This window comes from Sciurus carolinensis, chromosome 8 (assembly GCF_902686445.1).
Source record: "Sciurus carolinensis chromosome 8, mSciCar1.2, whole genome shotgun sequence".
Classification (NCBI taxonomy): domain Eukaryota; kingdom Metazoa; phylum Chordata; class Mammalia; order Rodentia; family Sciuridae; genus Sciurus; species Sciurus carolinensis.
Genome location: NC_062220.1, coordinates 142038299 through 142060911, shown reverse-complemented (window position 1 = coordinate 142060911; position 22613 = coordinate 142038299). Strand labels below are relative to the sequence as shown.

General features: G+C 49.5%; 1 protein-coding gene across 4 annotated transcripts in view; it reads left to right on the top strand.

The window, feature by feature from the left end:
* The window catches only part of Stx2 (syntaxin 2), a 60411-nt gene that overhangs the window by 9511 nt on the left and 28287 nt on the right, over positions 1-22613 (top strand). The window contains exons 2-11 of one of the 4 annotated variants that reach the window (XM_047560691.1): positions 1151-1225; positions 4721-4820; positions 7563-7637; positions 9489-9562; positions 10268-10376; positions 11041-11114; positions 11215-11352; positions 13532-13642; positions 15680-15804; positions 18436-20601. In XM_047560691.1, the coding sequence (XP_047416647.1) occupies positions 1151-1225; positions 4721-4820; positions 7563-7637; positions 9489-9562; positions 10268-10376; positions 11041-11114; positions 11215-11352; positions 13532-13642; positions 15680-15760 (837 nt within the window). In that variant the 3' untranslated portion in view covers positions 15761-15804; positions 18436-20601. The other 3 variants (XM_047560692.1, XM_047560693.1, XM_047560694.1) reach the window with 3 other exon arrangements.

Sequence of the window (22613 nt, the reverse complement as noted above, 5' to 3'; positions counted from 1 at the left end):
TGCAGCTGCCCTGAGGGGTCCCACGCCTGTCTCAGTGGGTAGTCTTCAGTTTATGAAGATCCTGGAGATTCATTGCCAGCTCAGTATCTATGACGTTGGAACTGGGCTGACTCATGGGGCCTGTCCCCTCCCCGGTGTCTTTTGGCAGGTCAGACTCCATTGGAGGTGCTGCATAGCAAGTCTTGAGCTGATTTAGACACCAACTCCTGGGCTCGTTTTGTTGTCTCCTCTCCTGTCTTGTGGTCACAAGCTTTCTTGCTCACTTGGCCTTCTTGCTGTTGACTTCTGGGAATGGTGGCTTCTGGGAAGGTTCTTGTCAATCATGACTTCTGGGCAGGTCCTTGCCATGATGGCTTCTGGGAAGGTTCTTGCCATGATGGCTTCTGGGCAGGTCCTTGCCATGATGGCTTCTTGCCATGGCAGCACCAGCATCCCCAGCCACTTGTTCAGATGCAGTTCTGGCCAAGCTGGCAGAGGGAGCTGCTGGTGTGGGAGAGCATGCATGCTGTGACCAGCCAGCCTTGCCTTGAGATCCCAGTGGACCTAAGGCGTCTCCTGCTTTGTGCTTGGGGGGCATCTGAAACTGACCTCCAGTAAGCACGCTGTTCTGGTTCCTGCCGGTGCTCACTTTCTTCTTCCCGTGTTTCTTGCTATAGTCCTCTTTACTTTGTCTGTCACATTAAAGTTTCCTATCATTAAACACGCTGCATGACTAGGAGAGAGTGACTAGGAAAGCTTATGTTGTAGGTTCTCGGAAGACTATTATGTACTCTAGGAAAGTTGACCAGTGATGTCAGTATTTTTACTCTTTATTGAAAATATAAATACGCAGTACACATAGTTTGACTTATTGAATCTAAAACTAGTTTGAGTTACATTGAGTAAATTGCTCAATTTTGAGGAAGGTAGTCTTTGTTTTTCTCAAGAGCTTCTATGTTTTCCCTCTTGACTTTCACTGTAATCTGTTATGTTGAAAGAGCTGCAAAATTAAATTGTCCTGGATAGCAATACCTTGCTAGTTTGTTATTTTGGCCGCATGGTAAGTTAAACTTTTACAGGTCCTGAATTGCTTTGTATTTCAATTCACTATGTGTGCCTAATGTAAGAACTTAAAAAATCTGATTTTCACATTTTATGTTTCCCATTGTAGTGTAGGAAAGATGATGACGGAGACACGACTGTTGTTGTTGAAAGGGACCATTTTATGGATGATTTCTTCCATCAGGTAAAAGCATTTGGTAAAACTTGGCCATCGCCTTTTTCTTTAAACATAGTTACACTAATGTAATAACACATTTGCCATGTTTGAGATGATGTTAAAACAAATACAGTCATGCACCACGTGACCGTCCTGGACAAGGGAGGTCCCATGAATGGTGTTGCCTGGTGCCATATGGCCATGCTGGTTTGGCAGGTTTGCTTCTGCAAGGAAATTGCCTAGTGACGGACCTTAGTTTGTTCCTGTCATTGAGTGGTGCATGACTATATTTTTTAAAGGTGCTGTTTGCACTTGTAAGATCTTTGGGTCTTTTACTACTGTCAAGATATTAGCTGATGTTGAGAAAGACGCAAGTCGTGGTTGTGCTCACAGCTGGAGTGAGGACGGGCATGCGTGGCGGGGGAGTCTGCTATAGTGAGCAGCGGGCCTCTTTCCAAGCAGAAGTACCATTGTGGAAGCTCTGCTCTGCCAGTGCAGCTTGGGGCGCCTCTGGTCTGAGTGCACAGACCCCTGGGAACCTCGTCCCTCCAGCTCCCACGGCTGCTTTGAGGGATACGCCAGGTTTAATATTTGATCTAGTGTTGCATAATTCCAAATGTTTGAAACTGACTCACAGTACAAATGATTTAACTTAGTTAATATGAATAAAAGAAGCATGTCCATTTGTTTTTTTCAGGGTGGCAACTTCATTTCCAGGATTCATGTTGATTAGGCAGGCTCTGGTCAAGTACTTGCAGTCAACTCCTAAAGCAAACTGTCAGTTGGTGCATGGGTTTGAAAATATGTAATGTGTTAACAAAAACATAAGGAAAGTTGGATTCAGTCCCCAGCATTGCCAAAACAGAAATATACAAAAAGTTAACAGTTTTTCAGATTCAGCCAGAATTCTTGACTGTCTAATGTAAGTCTGGTCACTGGTTTTCAAGTATTTACTAGTTCCAAATTTTACCTAGTGGGAAAAGCATAAGATTAAATTGTCAGATACAAGAACAATAGGAAGGAATTAAGACGCTGGATTCTGACCTGACTTATTGGAAATGACTCTTGATCGCCCTAGGCCTCCCTGCCCGCTCAGTCAGTCACGATGTTTCCAGATGTGCCCCTTTCCTGGGTGCTCAGCTCTTTGTGAGTGTGTCTTGCTCAGAGACTCCCCTGGCATTCGGTATTGCTGTGCACAGTGGGAAGGTGACACAGCAGTCACTGGATGCCATCAGGCTGTAGGTTTTGCTGATCTGGTCAGAATCCATTTTTTGGCCATTGCCCTCAGGGACATGGGAAAAGCAGGTCACTCATGCTTTGGGACCGTTGAGTGAGCTCCTTCAGGTTCCAACTTAAGCCTAAGCTTCCCTTCGTTAAATAATAGCTTTGTTTTCCAGATTATTTCTGTGAAATTACTTATTAGACAAATGGAGGAACAAATGATATTTACCAACATAAACTTACTCAAAATATCATCCAGATCTCAAGGAAAACATTTAGAATGCTGCAGAAGACAAGGATTTTGCTTGTGACCAGCGTGTGGGTGAAGGCTGAAACATGCTCTCAGGAGTGGCCAGGGAGCTCCTTTTTGAGAAGACGATTATAACAGAAAGAGACGCTGTGCAGAGCAACTAATAGATGCCAGTCAGAGCTGGAACTGCCACCATGGTGCCTTCCTCCCAAGGTGGAGCTCACAGCCCTCGGTGCCCTTTCCTCTGGAGCCACTTGGGGCTTCTGCTGCAGAGATGTCAGGGTGTGTGACAGAACTCCCCAGGAGCTGGAACCTTCCCTTTGCTTCCCCATGTGTGTGAAGCTACTTTAGAAAGGGTACTTGCAAATGCACCCTGAAATGTGATAGCCTTCATAATGACATAGGAAACATTTTAAAGGGTTTTATCGTAGCATTTTTTGCATGATTAAGTAATAAGTGTCCGAAGTGCATGCTGTTGTGCTGGTGCAACACCTGCTTTTATAAATGCAGAATTGTGTGCTGAACTGCTGTTAGTACTCTGTCCTTCCCAGTGCACGGCCTCTCAAGAGGCCCTGTGGTCAGAACTACCTTCGTAGTCACACTGCAATGTCGTGTTCTTCCTCCCTCCTGCTGTCCTGCAGAGGAGCAGTGGTCGTGTTTCAGAGCACACAGAAAACACTGGAGGCTTGGAGAGGGTCAAACTGCGTTCCGCCAGACTAGAAGTAGATCTACCCAAAAAAGTCAGTCACTGCTGCTACTTTCACTGATTTTTTTGGGAAAATACTTTTTGCACATAAAAATATGTTAAACTAGTGCATAGTAGTTTTGTGTTGCTGCTATAACAAAGTACCATAAACCTGAGGGCTTCAAATGGCACAGATTTATTATTTTACAGTTCCAGAGTCCAGAATTCTGCAGTAACTCATGTAGGCTAATGAAAGTGTGGACAGGGCTGCACCCTTCAGAGGTTGCCAGGAGAGTGCTGCCTGCCTTTTCCTGCTCTGGAGGTGCCTCATTCTTGGCTAGTGGCCCCTTCTGCCCTCAGAGCATATCACTTGAGCCTGATGCATTATCATGTTTTCCTAACATTGTTTTGTAAGACCTCTTGTGGTTACACAGGACCACCCAGATGATCCGGGATAATCTCCCATCTCGAGAGTCTTAATTTCTTCTGCAGAGTCCTTTTGCCATGTAAAGTGACATATTCCCAGGTGCCAGGAGTGGCCTGTGGACATGGGCCACCATGTGTAATGGGCTGTGAGGATGGTGTTCCAGTGACTGCAGGAGGAGGAACCTGCAGTGTGCCTCCTCAGTGGTCAGTGGCTCCTTCTGTAGCCGTAGCCAGCAGGCTGCCTCCTCTCTCTCCTGAGGACACTTGTGATTCTGTCAAGGGCCAGCCTGGATAACTCCCCATTCAGTCACATGCGTAGTTTGTTTTGCCATGTAAAGTAACATTCACAGTGTCTGGGGACTGATTTGGGGGGCCATTGTTGAGCCTCCCAGAGGTTTCAAATATGTCACCTGGAAAGGTCTTACAGTGAGGGCAGTATGTTTTGAAATAAATGTTGATTGGCTCAGTCCATGTAGAGTTCAAAGGTAATGAACAGGGAGTGCTGGCCACGTGAGGTGCAGCCACCCTTGGGCGAACATCACTGTGGGCACACCGTGGGCACACCGCTGGGTGCATCCACTTCCTGACCATGTGCTGGGCTGCTGTTGGCAAGAGCAAGAGCTTGCTTCCAGGTGGCACCATCCATGATAATGCTTGGGACTTGAACGTGGGGTTTTACAACCCGCTGAGTTTGCTGGTGAGAGTTGACTAATGCTTGTCTTAGAAAGCAGGGATATGGTACATTTCTGTGTGTGTGTGTGTGTGTGTGTGTGTGTGTGTGTGTGTGTTTAATGATATCATCGTGAGAATAGGAAAGTTTCTTATTTCTTTATGTGGTAATTTTTCAACTCTTTCCCCTCTACTCATCCCTCTTTAGGTAATGAAAAGTGATTGAAAATTTGAGTTTGCCGCTCTGTGATCCTCTTTGTATCTGTCCTAGGTGGAGGAGATCAGAAACGCTATAGCAAAAATAGCGCAGTGTGTGGAAGACGTCAAGAAGGACCACAGTATCATTCTCTCTGCTCCAAACCCAGAAGGAAGTGAGTCGTTGGCTGTAAGGAAGCCTGTCTGTCTGTCTGTCCGTGCCCTCCCTCCCGCTGCCCACAGCGCAGGCCTCAGCTCTAGCTTCACGCTAGATGGAATGAGGCACTTGCATGAGCTCAGGTGCCAGGGCCTCCAAATGGTGTCCCCAAGACCCTGAACAGCCCAGTGTCCACCTGGGGGAGGACCACTGATGTGAGAGCCAAAGGAAATGTGAAATGACTTTGCAGAACAGTGATTCAACCTGAAGTCCATGCCATGTCCACTTTTGAACAAGAATGACCGAATCTTGTGTTTGGAGGGCAATTAGTATGAGATGGATTTGGAAAATTGTACGTCCTTGTCAGAGCCTGTTGGAAGATGAAGACAGATTGCGAGGGGACTCAGTCTTTCGGGAAAGCTTTTGAGGCATGCCTCTGCAGTGTCTGCTGCAGAGTGCGTGTAGGAAAGCGAGTCTGAGGTAGCTGAGGTCAGTGGCAGTGAAACGTCCCTGGATCTGGACAGCCGTGTGTTGGCACCTCTGAGGTGACTCAGATCTGAGCAAGCCATGGCCACAAGCTGCAATTCCTCTGCCGTTTTGGGGTAAAATTTTTAAAAAATTAATTAAAAGCAGATATGTGTTTTGTTAGATTATTTAGCAGCTGTACATTGGAAAAATAAGAACTTGGTTTTAAAATGAAAGCGAATACATTTTTTAAAAATATTTTTAGTTGTACACTGATGCAATACCTTTATTTTGTTTATTTAGTTTTTTTATGTGGTTCTGGGGGTTGAATCCAGTGCCTCACATATGCTAGGCAAGCACTCCACCGCTGAGCCATAACCCCAGCCTGAGAATACATTTTTTAATTTTAAAATTTTGCATGTCTAATAAAATGATGTTGTGGACCTCAGTAGATGACCTAAGTCTCTGACTTAAAAGGGTGTTTCCCAAAATGTGCTCCTGGAGCCGGAGTAAGGACTTAGGTGTCTGTGACACACCTCTTTGTGGCCTGCGCACCTGTGGGCTTCTTTGTAGCACGTCCCCTCTTGGGAAGTCCAGTGTCCTCACAGTTGCAGCGTCTGGGGAGTCCCGCCACTGGATGCCTGCTTGACTTTGCTTATTCTGGCACTTCTGCTCATGGCACTTTTTATGTAGTGTCTGGTACCATCCTGCTGAATTCTTAGGGGAATTTCATGTGAATAAATACCAAATATCCTTTTGAGTAATTTTGCCTCCAAAGCATTTTTTGCTGTTAAGAGCAGGTATAACTGAAAAAATAAATTCAGATCTATTAATGTTTTACAACAGTTCCTTTTGGGCTCTCGGTAAAACTGCTGCTTTTTGTCTTTTGTCTGCTCTCTGACCAAGTGTGAACCACAGTATTAGAAGCAATGTCCAGAGGCTTGTTTGGTCTCCAAGAAGAGAAGTACAGTTACTCCTTTACCCCAGTCACGAGTCCTAGGGAGGAGTTCAGGATGGTGCCTCAGCGAAGGACTCCTGTCCCTTTCTGGTCCTTTGTTCCCAAAGAAACGGGTGGCCCTGGTTCCTGTAGGTGGAGCAGGAGGAGAGAGGAATTGGGAGAGTTGGATCTCCAGCCATCCACAGACCCAGGGGACATGCAGGTTTCTGGCTGCTGCTGTGCAAACACCAGCAGTCATCTTGAGTGGTTCCTCAAAAGTAGTCACAGTAGCTCTTGCTACAGTCTCAACAGGACAGCCTTCCCTCGGGTCACACGGTAGTCGCTCTCCTGAAAATCTGTTGGGAGTGAAATTTTACAAGTGAAAGTACCTTCGATTTGTTCAGTGGATTCAGGTGTGAATGCTGTGTCCCTCTGAAAGGTGTGCGGTCCGTTCTTTGTTGAGTGCACCATCTAGGGCCATTCCTGGTTCCTAGCTTCTGGAGGCCAGCAGCTTCCCCCAGTCTTTGTGAGGACCAGAACACCCCATGAATTTCAGATGTGTGTTGGGTGGTGTGGAGGAGCACCCTAGAGTCTCTGTGGAAAAGGTGTCCACAGAGGAGGGCAATTGGCAAGACAGTCTCTGTGCTTTAGTCTTTGGGTCCTTCTGGTTTCATCCTTCACTTTCTGCAGTGTAGCTTTGCCAAACTCTTCATTGCTTGGAGAATTTCAGTGTTGGCTATTGCTTACAGAAGAAACTGGAAACTCCAAGGAACGGCCTACAGTCCTTCCCACCTGTCTAGTCACTTCCTCCCAGGATAGGGCTCCCACGCCTCAGGGCTCTGCTCGCCTGGGAGGGTCTCCTTGCTGTGGTTGGAAGCCCGCAGAACCTGCTGTTCCTGGAGGAACAGAAGGTTCCCTCCTGTAGGATCCTCCTCCTGCAGGTGGCCTGCTCTTTCCGCTACCTCCCTTGCTCCCTTGCTGTCGGTTCAGTTCTGCTCGCCCTTTTGTCAGGCTGTACAAAGATTGGCCCCATGTGGCGAGCCTCACAGCCTCCATGCCTGACGCACTCAGTCATTGTCAGGGAATTGTGTGATTGTCAGCTGGCTGCTGGCATGTGACCTTTCACCTGGAGGAGAACCAGGCCCCTGTCCTGGTCCTGAAGCTCCGGGAGCCACGCTTGCCTCTGATGGGAAGGCGGCTGGCCCGTGGGCTACCCTCGGAGGACCACCAGCGATGCCGTAGGTTTTCTCAAGGAGAAAGGAGTTCTGGTATTTCCAAGGAGGTTGTTTTGTGTAAATTTACTGGACATTGGTTTCATTGAATGTTATAGCTCAGATGCCTTCTTTTAAATTTTTAAAGAAATAAAAGAAGAACTTGAAGACCTGAACAAAGAAATCAAGAAAACTGCTAACAGAATTCGAGCCAAGTTAAAGTGTAAGTTTAAATGAAGTCTTGTGTCTGATTATGGATGATTGCTCTTCTCTTCCTTATAGATATTTATTCTTTTGCTTCTTTAAAAAATTAAAATGGTGACCTCTTTAAAGCATTTGTGTCTTGGATGCGCTGACTCATAGCTGTGAGCTGAAGCCCTTAGCGTCGTGCCGTCACACAATGGCCTTTGGGCCACACTCAGGTTCTGAGGACAGCAGCCACGTGCCACTCAGTGTTATAGCCGTGGGTGCTGCAAGCCTCTGGCTCGGGCAGGTTTAAGCAAGGCTCCTGTTCCTGACTGGAGAAAGATACACTGTGTTAGATGTATGCCCATGGTGTGCCCACTGGCACCAGCCACTGCTCCAAGGCACTCTGTCTTTCAGTAGAGAGTGACGTGTAGAAACCGAGGTTGGCTGGTGGGTGGGTCACTTAGGCCTTTGCAGTGAACAGAGCTAGCTTGCTTGCTTTCTTTTTCTTCTTTTTGACAAACTACATCATGATGTCTTACTGAAAGTTCTAATTAAGAATCTGGAAGGGTTTCCACTTCATCTGGGAGATAGTACACCTTTTCTCTTTTCATCTGTGCCCAAGTCGTGGCTCTCGCTGACCCTCCCGTAATGACCCATTTCCTCTGTCCTGTGGTGCACACAGAACAACTCAGAGGGCGCACTGACCACTCTCACCATCAGGAGTGAGTACCTAAGACGGTCAGTGTTGACGTGTTGTGGTGCTGTGGGTGAAACCCCGGGGCCGTGCGCGGCGGGCTAGTGCCCACCAAGGAGCTCCAGCCCCTGCACTTCATTTTATGTGGGTTTTTTGTTTGTTTGTTTTTTTGGTAGTGCTGGGGATTGAACCCTGGGGCGCTTTACCACTGAGTTCTGCCCCCAACCCTGTTTGAGTTTTTAAATTCTTTTATCTTATTTATTTATTTATTTTTATTTTGAGAGAGATCTCACTAAGTTGCTGAGCCTGTCTTGAGTTTGCAATCCTCCTGCCTCAGCCTCCAGAGCAGCTGGGATCACTGTTGTATACCACCATGCCTGGCAATGGTTTAATTTTTTTGTTATTTATTTATCCTTATATATATCCTACTGAGCTGTACAGTCAAATTCCTGGGTTTGAAGTCACTTTGAATAGTTCTTGTTTGTGTGATGATGTCACTAAATAACATGATCTATATGGGTTAGTTTCATTTTTTTTTAATTTTGGAGATTGCTTTTTTTTTTTTAATTTGGCCCTGGGGATTGAATCCCTAGGCACTTCACCCCTGAACTATATCCCCAGCCTTTTTGTCTTTTATTTTGAGATAGGGTCCTGATAAGTTGCTTAGGGTCTCACTAAGTTGCTGAGGCTGACCTCAAAATTGTAATTCTCCTGCCTCAGCCTCCTGAGTTACAGGTGTACAGCACCACCCAGCTAGAGATTGCCTCTTAAAACTTAATTTTTCTTAATAATTATGTGAAGTATTATTTATGTCATTCTAAAGTAAAATCTATAAAACAAAATGTATTCAAAGAATTTGGCTTCCCCCATGCCTGTCCCAGCCTTATTTCTCCTTTCCACTTCATGGTAACTATCTTTGAAATGTTTGGGTTATCTTTCCATGCACACATATATCCATAGATACAGGTGTGCGTGTGTGCGTGTGTGTGTGTGTGTACATATGTACTTGTTAAGAGTAGTAAAACAATCCTTCTAGATGGACAATCTTTCCAGTGGATTATTTTAAAAGACTACCTGTTCTTTAGTTTTAAAAGAAGATATACATCAAAGGTAAGAAAAAACAGCTGAGATTTGGCTCAAAATACTTCAATTTTTAAATTTAAAAAGTAACTCTGTCCTGTCTCTTCCTAGCCATTGAGCAGAGTTTTGATCAGGATGAGAATGGGAACCGAACATCTGTGGATCTTCGGATACGAAAAACCCAGGTGTGATTTTTGCCTCGTTTAGATTAAATAAATGCAGAAAAAGACTTTTCTGTGTGTGACACTGGGGACTGAACCCAGGCCCTGCATGTGCCAGGGAAGCTCTACACTGAGTCACACCAGCCCTAGAATAAGTCATTTTACTTTCAAATTCAAAACAGTTTTATTGTTACTGTCAGGTTTATCCTCATGCCATTTTTGTGTGAAAGTGCATATCCTTCGTCGATGACATCTTTTCCCGTGGGGAAGGTGCTTCCGCCCGTCAGTGGGATTCCTGTGGTGGCATGTCTTCTCCTTCAGGGCTTCACGCTGCAGCAGAGCAGTCCCGAGTTCTGAGTCGGCCCTGGCAGTGCCGCTGCAGCCTGGCCTCTGGGCCAGCCTGCCTGCCCGCGGCCTGACCGGTCTGCACTGATAAGGCCTGTGCCCGGGAGCTTGTGACCTCCGGAAAGCGTGGTTAGCTCGACCTCAGGTGATGGACCTGAGGAGGCAGTGGGTACTGTGAAGTTAGGGCGATGCACATGGTGCCCCGCGTAGCTCTCTTGCAGTCGCGGCTTGGTTATTCTGACTTTCCATTTGACGGAGCAGCATAAATAGTACGAGTTTCTGAACTGTGAGGTTTTCACCCACCATTTGAGTAGAAGAATGCTTTTATTACATATGTTAATTTTAAGTATTCATTATGTGTTTGTTAATTTTCCATGGTGTTAGCATTCAGTACTTTCTCGAAAATTTGTGGAAGTCATGACAGAATACAATGAAGCGCAGACTTTGTTTCGGGAGCGAAGCAAAGGACGCATACAGCGCCAGTTGGAAATAAGTGAGTAAAAGAAGACTGTTAAAAACATTCCTTCCTCATGGCCTCCCTGCAAAGTGCTTTCACCCACACAACTAATTTCATCTCTGTTGTCACCAGTACTGTAAGAACTAAAGACCTCGCCTAGCTTCCTGTTCCTCGAATCCATCAAAGCTGTCATTTATGTTCATCCAAAAAAATTCCAAGCCAGTGTACTTTATTTTCTGAGAATTTTAATCAAATTCAGAACACTCACTCATTTTTTTTTAAGTACCCCTGTGTCCTGCAGCCCCTCCGCCCTGGTTGGGAGATAACCCCTCAAGGTTCTGCCTCCCACTTACTGTGCTGCACCAGCTCAGCCCCTTGCTCGCAAAGCCCACATACAAAGCAGGAGTCCCTGATATCCTTTGCACAGTGCTTGGTGCTGCATATTGGCAGTGCCCGGGCAGCTATGTGACTCCTGCCCAACGAAGCCGCCCCAGTTCTCATTAGCCCCTGCCTAGGAGGACGCCCTTGGAAGGGAAGGAGAGCTGCTCAGAGCGTCCGCACCTCAGTTAGTCTAGGCCCTGACTCCAGGTTGAGCCACTCAGAGCGTCCGCACCTCAGTTAGTCTAGGCCCTGACTCCAGGTTGAAAGCCTTGTTTTGAGTAACACCGTATCTTGAGCATGGTTTCAACTGTCGCCTCAGCCGGAAGGACCACCACAGATGACGAGCTGGAAGAGATGTTGGAGAGTGGGAAGCCATCCATCTTCACCTCGGATGTGAGTCTGGCAGCTGCCACGTCCTACCTAGGTGGGTGTTCCTATTGGTGACTTCCAGCCAGTAGAGAGTTCATTCACACTCTTAATTTTGTTTTTAAAGATTATATCAGATTCACAAATTACTAGACAAGCTCTGAATGAAATTGAGTCGCGTCACAAAGACATCATGAAGCTGGAGACGAGCATCCGAGAGCTGCACGAGATGTTCATGGACATGGCCATGTTTGTTGAGACCCAGGTAATCGCCGCGCCTTCTCTGAACAGGCGCCTCATGCCAGGTCTTACCTGTGAGCCCACGCTTACGCAGAACAGACGTTATTTTGGAGCTAATCTCAAAATTCAAAAGTCAGTGGCCGTGTTAAATGTGATCCTGGAATGCTGGGGACAGCTTGAAGCTTCCACAGCAGGGCACTGGCCTGGTCAAGTGAACACAGTGTTGGTGTGCCAGCCAGCCTTTAGGCAGCCAGAGACAGCTTGAACTTCCAGTTCGTGGAGAATTTTTAATGAAATATGCAAATGTTTTTAATAGTTAAAAATTTCAAGTTAAGATAAAGGGAGATACAAAGTCTTGTGTACACATCCTTACATGTATAAATCATGACCTTCCTGTAAACACACACACATGGGACATGGACACAGCTACACAGAAACGTGTTCCCGAAGGAAAGAAGCACGTCAGACTGATAAAGCCTCAAGCTTCGGGATGTTAATTCTGCTGAACATGTACACTTTCAGGTTTCCTATAAGGAGCGTACATCCCAGTAATAATTGGGAGCATGTCCAGAGGAGGAAGCCTCACCGGGATACGGGCCGTGGCGCAGACAGAAGCTGGTGCCTAGGCAGTGTTCAGTCTGCCCAGCACACAGGCTGAGAGTGGAAGGCGAGTGGGAGGGCCCCGGGGGCACATGCGAGTTGTGCCATTATAACACTGACCCTCCGTGTGAGTGCACGGTGGTGTGCACCTGGGAGGAGTTTGCACTCAGTGTGCTCCTGAGCCCGGGCCAGGGCCACTGCAGTCCAGAGCCCTGGGGGGCCAGCGGCTGCCTGGGCACAGCTGACCCAGGTGAGGTGGAGGCATTCTTGCCCAGCCCTCCTGAGCAAGCCACCCTCCTGAAAGTGTTTTGGAGGAAGTATGCATCCAAGAAAGCTGACACGTGATTATTTCCTGTGACCACCTGGATTACCTAAGGCAGGGTAGGAAACCCATTCACACACAGAATCCATTCCCACATGCTTCACCAGCCTTTTAAAGAATGCTACTTGGGGCTGGGGATATAAACACACAACCCTGGGTTCAAATCTCCAGCACTGCAAAAAAAAAAAAAAAAAGAGCACTACTTACTTTGAGGAATTTTACTATAAAAATCTGTGTGCAAAACTTAAGTACCATGCATTTGCTTGAAGAAATGCACAGCCTGGGGCCGGTGGGGCAAATGTATTTCCTTTTGATTTTGGGTGGACCTCTTGCCACTCAGAGTTCAAGAATTGGAGGGTCGGGGTATGGTGACTGTTGGGATCTCATTTTCAGGGGAGAGGAATAATACAGTAAGACTAGTAGTTTAATCTTACAGCTATAAAAGTCCACCACACCTTGGGCTGTCATTGTGACTGTCCCGTACATGTGCGTCACCCCAACAGCGTTAGGAGGGCTGCTTGTTGGTGGCTTTGCTTCCCCACCTCTGTGATGTCTGTCAGGCTGTTCTGTGTTGGCTCTTGATTCTAGTGAGCCTGAGTGTGGGACGGTGGTGGCTTCCCTCCCGAGTGTGGGACGGTGGTGGCTTCCCTCCCGAGTGTGGGACGGTGGTGGCTTCCCTCCCGAGTGTGGGACGGTGGTGGCTTCCCTCCTCCTTCAGTGCTTTGCTCTTCACTGCTGCAGGTTGTCTCCTGGTGGACAGAACCCAGGTAATGTGTCCCCTGGCTCGTCCGACCCTGAGGGGTCCGTTTGTATGTGCGTTCATGGACTCAGTCAAGAGCGTCAGACAGCTGTGGTTAGCTCCTGATGTTTCAAAGAACTAGCAGTGGTTTCCCAGCTATGGAAAAGCTGCTGTCCTTTGTGTAGAGTGTCATGCTAGTGGTAAAACATCAGTGTGACCCAGAGCTCAGTGCCCTCTTCCATTTCGCTCACCTGTGGGAGGCTCACCTGCAAGGCATGCCCAGACCCTGCCCTGCGCCCTTGTCCCAGCACCGCGTGCCCTTGTCCCAGCACAGTGCGCCCTTGGTTGGCTGCAGTGTGATTTGAGTCGGGTGGCTTCGTAGTGCACTTGTACAGTGTTCTCATCATTCTCCGTCCTCCTGTGTGAGGACGTGACACCGTCACGTGCGCGTTGTGCCTGTGTGAAGACGTGTCGTGTGGCTGTCTGAAGACCCGGCTAAGTCATTTGAAAATGCCTTCTAAGGTTGAAACTTTTTGTTTTAAGGGTGAAATGATCAACAACATAGAGAAGAACGTTATGAATGCTGCCGACTATGTAGAGCACGCTAAAGAAGAAACTAAAAAAGCTATTAAATATCACAGCAAAGCAAGAAGGGTGAGTGTGGTTTCTAACAATCAAGCGTGACTTCCTCGTGGTGTGGCGGCACGTTGTAATACAGTAATCTAGGTCTTCTGGGAAGGTAGCCCAAGAAGCACAGATTCCCTGGCGATTCTGTGGGGGACGTCTTAGAGCATACCAGGTAAGAGGAGTGCGGCCTTGTGTGTTCTAGGTGCTCGAAGCTCTTCACAGCTTGAGCCACCACTGTCCCCTTCCCAGGCTGGACAGGCTTCGGTCTTTAGGTCTGTTTCTGGGGTATTATGTCGAGGGAGTCCCAAACTGATGGGACGGGGAATTCTAAAAGTCCCTGGTTTCACGTTTTATGCAGTGGACATTTATTCTTTATTTAGATTATTTGCTAATTGGCTTGGAGGAAAGAAGAAAATGATCTGAGATTGTGGGCTTGCCATCTTATATGTCCACTTAAGGGACCTCAAAGATCGGTGCCCTTTGCCTGGGATTTGTGTCCTTGCGCCCGCGAGGGTCACGGGCCTTGTGTGGACTCGTGCTCCTAGAGCAGAGTTCAGAGCTGCTCCTCAAACCCAGGGCTCGCGTACTGCCCTCCAGGGAGTGAGCTCCACGTTCTGCTCCGTCCAGAGAGCAGCTGAGGAGCATGTGAGCTTGTCAGTGAGTGGTGACGTCTTTGCTTGAGTCTCAGGAGTGTCACCTCACATGAGTGATGCCTCCACCTGAGTCTCAGGAGTGTCACCTCACGTATGAGTGACACCTCCACCTGGGTCATAGGAGTGTCACCTCACGTATGAGTGACACCTCCACCTGAGTCTCAGGAGTGTCACCTCACGTATGAGTGACACCTCACCTGGGTCTCAGGAATGTCACCTCATGTATGAGTGAGCAGCTCTTCCAAGAAGACAATGACACTACAAAATCGACCTCCCATTCGGGTCTGGGAACCGCGCCCTGGTGCGTGCTTGCCCGGCTGCTTGTTCCCGTGTCCAGCATGGAGAGAGACCCACTCGGGCACCAGTCTCCGCTGGGCTGTCCGTCACCCACGCCTTCTCGGAGACCGTATGCTCAGTGCGGGTCGGGGCATTGCCGGGGGCTGTCCACAGAGGCTCTTTTCAGTGTGGGTGGACTGCAGTGGGGCTGGGTGCTGGTCCGCAGAGGGCACCACCCACCCCTGCCTGCCGCCACGGCAGGATGAGACGTGGCTGCTCACGTTATTCTATGCTATTGTTCTTTAGGATACTGACTCAACAGAAATCGAGGCGGGGAGGTATATAGATGAAGTGCCTGGCTTAGTTCTGGGCCCACAGTTGACTTTGATTGTCCTCCCAGTCTTCATGACCTGCATGTGCCAGTTCAGAGTGGTGTTAGTGGCCAGCGTGGCTCACGGAGAGGCAGGTGATGGGTGCCGCTCTGCCTTCCTTGCTGCAGAGAGCTGGGCCTTCCCAGAGGCCTGGGCGCGGGGAGTGGCCTGAGTGTGAGCTTGGCTCGGGCGTCCCCACTGCCCATTTGGTCTTGCCTGGTGACTGACGCCACCCAGCTTGCTTCTTCATCCCAGCTGCTTGGTGCTCTGTGTCCTGCCTGCCCCGCTGGGCGTGCCTTCTGCTGGCATCCAGGCTACCCTGGGGCTGCACGGCGTCCGTGGATGGTTATTGCCCTGTGGTGTGTGGGAGCAGCGGAGGATGTTACTACCTACCATACAGACAAGACCGGGTGGGGCTTCCCAGGCAGGCGCTGATGGCAGCTCGCGGGCCACTGTGCAGCTTGCACACACACAGTTACCTGTTTCAGTCCATCAGAAATGTATTGAAGTGATGTGGTCATGCTGCACCCCATCAAGGAACCCAGTGTTCTCGAGTGACAGAGCAGCTAGTCTCTGAGCAGCCTGGTCTTGAAAGTCAAGTCACTCTCTGAGAACTAAAAATTGCCTGACAGGATTCAGCAATTGTCTTGCAACTTAGAGTCTGACCTTAGTTTGGGGGACCATTCCATCTCCAGTGAAGGACGTCTTTTAATGTGGCGCTGTGCAGTCAACCATGGTATAATCAACTCACTTTTCTTTGACAGAAAAAGTGGATAATCGCTGCCGTGGCAGTGGCTCTGCTCGCCGTACTCGCTCTAATTATTGGCTTATCAGTTGGCAAATGATGGTGTGGATGATGCTGGGTGCTTGCCTCCCTGACAGGGCAGCAGTAAGTAACTAATCGACTAATGACCAACTCGCTTCCTCCATTAGCCAGTAGTGGCATGTACCCCTTGCTGAGTGTCAGGGATCGCAGCTGTCTGTCCACTGAGCACTGCCAGCACTGTGTGCATGGGCGGCTGCTCAGGCCCACCCCACACCCACCTCACGTGGTGCTGGAACCACCCCACTCCACTGGGGCTCCTCTCAAGGCCTCAGCTGTGCAATGAAGGCGATCCTTCTTTCAACACTAACATCAATGTTGTAATTTAGCTCCTAAGTTACAACTTTTAGAATGATGTCAACAACTGGAAATGACTCTGTAAGATGCATGAACTCATCATTTCACTGTGGGATGAGAGGGTGGGCCTGAAGTCAGGGAAAATCCCTCACTCACCCTGCGTTTGGCTGCATCTTCATGTGAACTGCAGGCACTGAGTTAGCATGCGTCAGTCCTCAAGGGTTCTGAGGGTCAGAGTTGGTTCCCAGAAGTGGCGCCATTCCGTCAGTTGCGGTTCCTTCCCCGCGCCCATGGGCTCCATTCCCTTGGGCTCTCTTCTGTACTTGGAGTCGCCCTCCCTGGCTGGCACCTTCATCTGGGCCTGCCTGTGAGTCTCTCTCTGCAAGAGCTCAGGCCCTGCTATGACTGGGCATGCAGGTGCCAGGGCAGCTGGGCGCGGGGCTGGCAGGGGCGGTGGCTAGACGCAGGGCAGGTGCCTTTGTTGTCGGGCACTCTGTCTGCTCCAGTTTCATTGCTGCCCTTCAGTCTCTTTCCCTTTTCGTTTTTCTCTCAGTGGTGCTGGGGCCTGAGTCCAGGGCGCTCTTGCCAGGCGAGTGCTGCCCGGCAAGCTGCACCCCCACCTGAGATTTCTTTCTTCATGGACAGCAGGCTGTGCTGCAGTGAGAGTGGCTCTGCCAGGCGTGCAGCCCCAGCAGGCACTGGGCCGCAGGCAGGAGCATCACGGCTGCTGCTCCTCTGCGTTCTGTTCTTTGGGGGTGGGCGGACGCAGCCTGCTTCTGTTAGGCGGGTGTTCGTGGGTCTTTCCTGATGCTTTCTCTTAGCTGGGTTGGAAACGACTTATATGATTTTCTTCTGTTGAAATGATAAATGCATTCTACTGTCCTGGACAGCAAATTAGAACAAATAAAAAATTATAAAAGAAAAATAATGGCATTTTCAGTATCTTCATAATTCTAAAATATGAGCTGTACATATTTTTTAGCACCTTGGTAGTTTAATGTGGTTGTGTTAAAGTTGCAGTTTTTTGTTTGGGCCCATTGAAATGCGCTGCTTTTCGTGGGTGCTTCTGGGTATTGTTATTGATTAAAAGAAGGTTCTTGGCCTTCTTGGCCTGACCCCCTGGAGCTTGAACCCGTGCTTAGGCCAGCTGGCCATTTTGCCCTGTGCCTATGAATAAGAATGAGCATTCATAAAGCCAGAGTGAAGTGCATGCGTATAGTTTTGTGCAGTTCTGTATAAGCTCCAGCATTAGGCCAGCCCATCAGCAGCCTAGATAGATGGCCGTTAGATACGTGGGCTGTCCTGAGTCCCTGCTCCCTGAAAGTGCCCCTTCTGAAAGCCAGATGCGGCTGGGAAGCCAGCAGAACTGCAGGGAGGGTCAGTCTGGTCCAGAACGCCCGGCTCCCAGGAGAATCCAGGCAGAGGCAGCCCTCCTTGTCTTGAAGCAGGACAGACGTGAGGGGGAGGAGGAGAGGCGAAGGCAAGAGAGGCCTCAAGGTGCCAGAAGGAGCTCACAGTAGACTCGTGGAGATGACAAGGCACCAGCGCTTCCAGGAAACCCCCGCCCTGCGGGCAGGGTACGTAGACGCTGAAGGCATCAGACACACACAGGCTCTTCTCAGTCCACCTGCAGGTGCCTGAGGGTCAGGCCTTGGGCATCTACATAAGTCTTGCCACGGTGGGCATCTCTCAGCATGCTGCTGATTTGGAGCTGCCCATGCTCAGCAGACGGATTTATCTATTCAGTTATTTCCTTGCCTCCTTCCTTTCCTGCAGTGGGGCTGGAACCCAGAGCCTCCCTCTCTTCCCTTCGCCCTCAGGTGGGTTTCTGCAGAGACCAGACGTGCCCCCAACGTGGTTTAGCTTGGCCTGTGTGAGGGTGCCTGCTCCCAGGAGAGTGCCTCTTGCCCTGCCAGCCCTGCGTCCAGGCGTTGGTGTAGAAGACTGAGTCAGTGTCTTGTTGATTTCTTACACACACAGTGCTTAGATGGAAAAAAGGGTAAACAGGATTTTTTTAGTAATTGAGGAAGAAATTGATCTATCCTTTTAAAAAAGATTCATAATACATCCAGTTAACAGCAGTTCTGGAATTTCATAATCATCAAAGGAAAGTGTTCATTAACCCGCAGACAGCCGCGTGGTGCAGCCCCTCCTGAGGCAGGCAGGCAGGCGCTTTAATAGCACACTTTAAATTCACGGTTGATCTAGTCCAGTATGCCCGCATGCCCAACTTCATGCTTTGGCTGTGGAGTTTTCCTCATTCCCCGCTTTTCTCTGATCTGTAGGGATTCTTAAATGGTCTTTCATTTTAAACTATTCCAAATATCAGGATTTTGTTAGGAGATGACACTGTTGATTTCTGTGATACATTGCAAATTAATGTTTTTCTTTATCTTGCAGAAAATGATGTTTATTCTTATTTGTGTAATTGTCTTGCTTGTGATCCTGGGAATTATCCTAGCAACAGCACTGTCATAGCAACCACAGCCCAGGAGCTCTTCACCCTTGGAGACTGAGCGTGTCCGCAGCAAGTCCGCCTCCTCTCTGCTGAGTGATTCCCAGACCCTGTGTCGCGCTGGGTACTGGCCTTTTCCTGGTGAAGCCAGGGGACAGGCACAGTGGGACGTCGCGTGCTGACACCCGCGCCCGGGGCATGATGCAGCCCAGACAGCACACCGCACAGCCCACAGTGCGAGGCTGCTTCAGTGGCCTCGAAACAGGGATGGTGGAAAATTATTCCAGTTCTTACGGTGCTCAGTAAGGAGCACGCACGTCAGGCTGATTAGGATCACTCTGTCACGAAGCGTTAGGTGCAGGTCTGAGACTGCCTTCCCCCGCTTCTCCCAGCTAACGTGTATTAACTAAGAGGCTTTTTGTACCGTGTGTGTTTATGTCCTGTTTACAGAAATAATTTTTATCATCACAGAGTTGTTTTGTAAGATATCTGTAATTTTAAATGCTTAATATATTAACATCTTCATTTACCCCATTTTTATATACTAAATATTCCCATGTGAAGGAAATAGGAAGCGTCATGATTTGGGGCCATCTTTACACAGCTGAGCACTGAGTTGCTGTCACCACAGCAAATGCTGGCTGCATGGCCCTCCTGCCTTTCAGGTGCCTTCTTTGATCTTGACTTAGGGAGTGAATGTGCCTGCTACCCTCCAGAAAAGTCTGGATTGTTGTAGTTAACTCATTTCTACCTGTTCCAATACTCTAGGTAATAAATTGCTAGTTAACTGCATTGTAAAGACAGTGGTCTCTTCTTTGTTCATTAAAAGAAAGGTTTGTGCTTCCCTGTCTGCATCGATAGTGTCTGAATGTAAGATAGAGACGTGACTAAGATTTAGCCACTCTCCAAACTCAAAGAGATCATTCCTAGACGTTGAGAAATTCTTATAAATGTAAGCTGTTGTACAAATCACTTAAAGTTTTTTTATTCCCCCTACTGCAAAGCACCAGGGGCACTTTACCACTGAGCAACATCCCCAGCCCTTTTTATTTTGAGACAGGGTGTTGCTAAGTTGCTGAGGCAGGTCTTGAACTTGCAGTCCTCCTGCCTCAGCCTCCTGAGTCGCTGGGGTTGCAGGTGTGCATCACTTTGCCTGGCCTTAAGTGCTCTTAAGTACCTAACAGTCTGTGGACCTCTCCAAGTTAATTTCCAAAGTTGATAAGAACCTATGATGCTTAAACATTTTTCTTATTAATGTTTTTAGTGAGATGTCCTAGCTGGTGAATGGACAGCAATTGAGGTAGGAGCCAGTCCTGAGCAGGTGAAGGATGCCCAGCGTGTGGGCAGCTCCCTGCTCCTGTGACAGATGAGCCCGCGACTGTCCCGTGGTGCTGTTCTGAGCTGAGGCAGATGAACTGATTCTGAACAGCGAGTGGGAATGCCCGGTGGTCGGAGCATCCGGTCTCACCTACTCACACGCACACGCTGGACGGCGGTCCAGCCCGGGCTCGAGTGCCTTGGGGTTCTGACTCTGCTGCGTGTGCTGGTCTCGGGGTGGCTGCTGCGGCAGACACTCCACTGCGAGGAGGCTGGAGATGTGCCTGGCCGGGAGGTGCTTCTGCCTGCGGCGTGTGGGCGTCCTGAGCCTGCGTGGCCCCTCTCCCCTCGTGCACCACGCCCCTTGGGCAGCCTCAACCTCCCTCCTCCTGCTGTGGTGGTGTCTCCAGGGGGAGGCTCAGAGGTGGTTCCGGGGATTGTGTACCTGCTCTCTGATCTGTACTTTGGATGTTCAAGTCTTCAATCAGAGGACACATTCACATGCCTAAGCCTCCTGTCCCTAACTGGAATCAGAGTTTTAAAAATACATTCGCAGATTCACTTTTTAATCATTTTTTTGAATACCTTGTGTTTACATTTTAAAAGTTCCCAGAAGCAAAAAGAAATACTCAACCTTCTGTTGTATCATTTCTGGAAAGATTTGGGGAGGTATTTTGTTGTATGGCCATTAATAAATTGTTCTACTAACACTGTTACCTGTGGTTATTATTGTGCAGAACAATGTGAACTGATCACTTTAAGTGTTATCGGTAAAAACCCTTCATTGTTATCACAAGCTTTTGTTCACGTCGGGCATCTGCACGGCTTCTGTCCCGACCTGGTCCTGCTCTCATGCTCCTTTGTGTGTCTCATGACTTCTCTGCTTAAAGCTGGGCCTTCTAGATGCTGTAGTGTCGCTCAGACCTGCCCTCCCTCTCTTAGCCCACTCCCGGCCCTTCCCTCCCAGCGGTCCTTTCTGCCTTCAGGTGGTCTTTGTTTAGATTCCACACAGGAGAGAAAACATGTGGTACTTGTCTTGATGAGTCTGGCTAATTTTGCTTAATGCGATCACCCTCCAGTCCATCCATTTTCCTGCAGATACAGGATTTTGAGGAAGACTCTCCTGTGTCCACACTACTTTTCCTTCGCCCGTTCTTTGTTGGTGGATGCAGGGCTGGTTCCATAACTGGGCTGCTGTGGATGTGCCCAGGTGTCACCGCAGCACACCGACTTGGATTCCTTTACCAAGGAGTGTTGTGACTGGATGGCGCAAGCTTTCCCAGCTGAGCAGCAGTTGTAGATTTCAAGTCTGCCTCCCTGGGGCTGCCCCTGTGCCTGCACAGACATGTGCTGGCCGGTGACGTGACAGGTGGTGCTTGCCTCTTTCGGCCAGGGGCTCTGTCCTCTACTGATGGCTCTTCCAAGGGTGGGACAGGCTGCGTCCAGGTCCACCTTGGTCTTTTTGCGCCCTCTGCTGCAGGTATCATGGTGGGGCGGTGGGCTGTGTCACAACTGGGTCTCGTGTGGTTTTTCACTTGCAGTTCCCACCACGAGGGACCGGCTTCTCTGACCTCTGAGAATCCTGCTTCTCTTGCCCCTTCAGGCCCAGGGATGGCGAGCCCTTCCCACTGTTGCCAGCGGGGACCCCACGATCCACCTTTGCTCCTCAATTGACCCTGTCTCTCAGAGTGCCAGATGGGACCATGGGAGAGGGGGCCTCAGATGCACTCTCAGTCAGAGCACGTGGAGAATGCAGCTGCTCCCAAGCCAAAGGTCTGGGGCGCATGACTGGGGAGGTGAACAGAGGACTGGTCCTCGCGCCCCGGTGGATGGTGATTGAAGAGGAAAGGTCCGTCACCTGGAGCGTGCTGGGAAGCCTGGAGACGGGGCTGGCCTGGCCAGCTAGGCAGTGCTGCAGCCTCGGAAGGTGTGGGCCAGCGGGTGCCGGGTGAAGGCCAGAGTAAGGGGGCTCCGCAGAGCTGGGAGGCAAGGAGGCGGGCCTTCTGAGGGTTGTTGGAGGACTCGGGGTGTCAGATGATAGCTGAAGCTGGCCGAGGCCAAGGCAAGGGAGTGCAGCTGAGGAGCAAGAGGTGGGGAAGCGGCGGCCAAGTGTGGGGTGACCAAGGGTGGCGGCAGAGGTGGAGAAGTCATGCTGCCCCTTCTCTGGACATCTGGTTACTCCTAAATAGAAACAGGTCTAAACCGAGCATTGCTGTAGGTGGTGAGCGACACCAGAGGTTCTCCAGGAGGCGCAGCTGGGCCAGCTCCTCCTGCACCTGTTTGTGGACCGTGCTTCCTGCACGTGGCCACACTCAGCCTGCCTCTCAGGCTCTGGCTCTGCGCGGGTTGTGTCCTCTTACCCAGAACGCCTTCACTTTCTGTCGACACGACTGCGTCCCACTGTGGGTCTGTGAAGAAAGTGAGCAACTCCTAGCAACACCAGCATGACCTAGGCCACCAGCCAAGCCAGGGCCACTGGGCAGTGCCAGGCCTCCTCCTGGGGACACACGGTGTTCATCTCTGCCTCCTGGGGTGGTATCTGCCTTCCACTGGGGAGCCTTGTGAAAATGCCCTGAACCCATTGGCACATTGCAAGACAGTTTTCACACATCCTGGCTATAGATGGCATCAGGGTCTTTGCTAATCTAAGCAGGGTTCCAGGGTCTCTGGGACCTGTCAGCAGAGGAGGAACAGCAGTGCCCTCAAGTCCCCCACCAGATGGCGCCCTTGAAATCCCGCTTGCTTCCCTTTCTGCACATTCCTGATGGAAGTTACCATCTGCAGGAAAGAAAGGAGACTAAAGAGA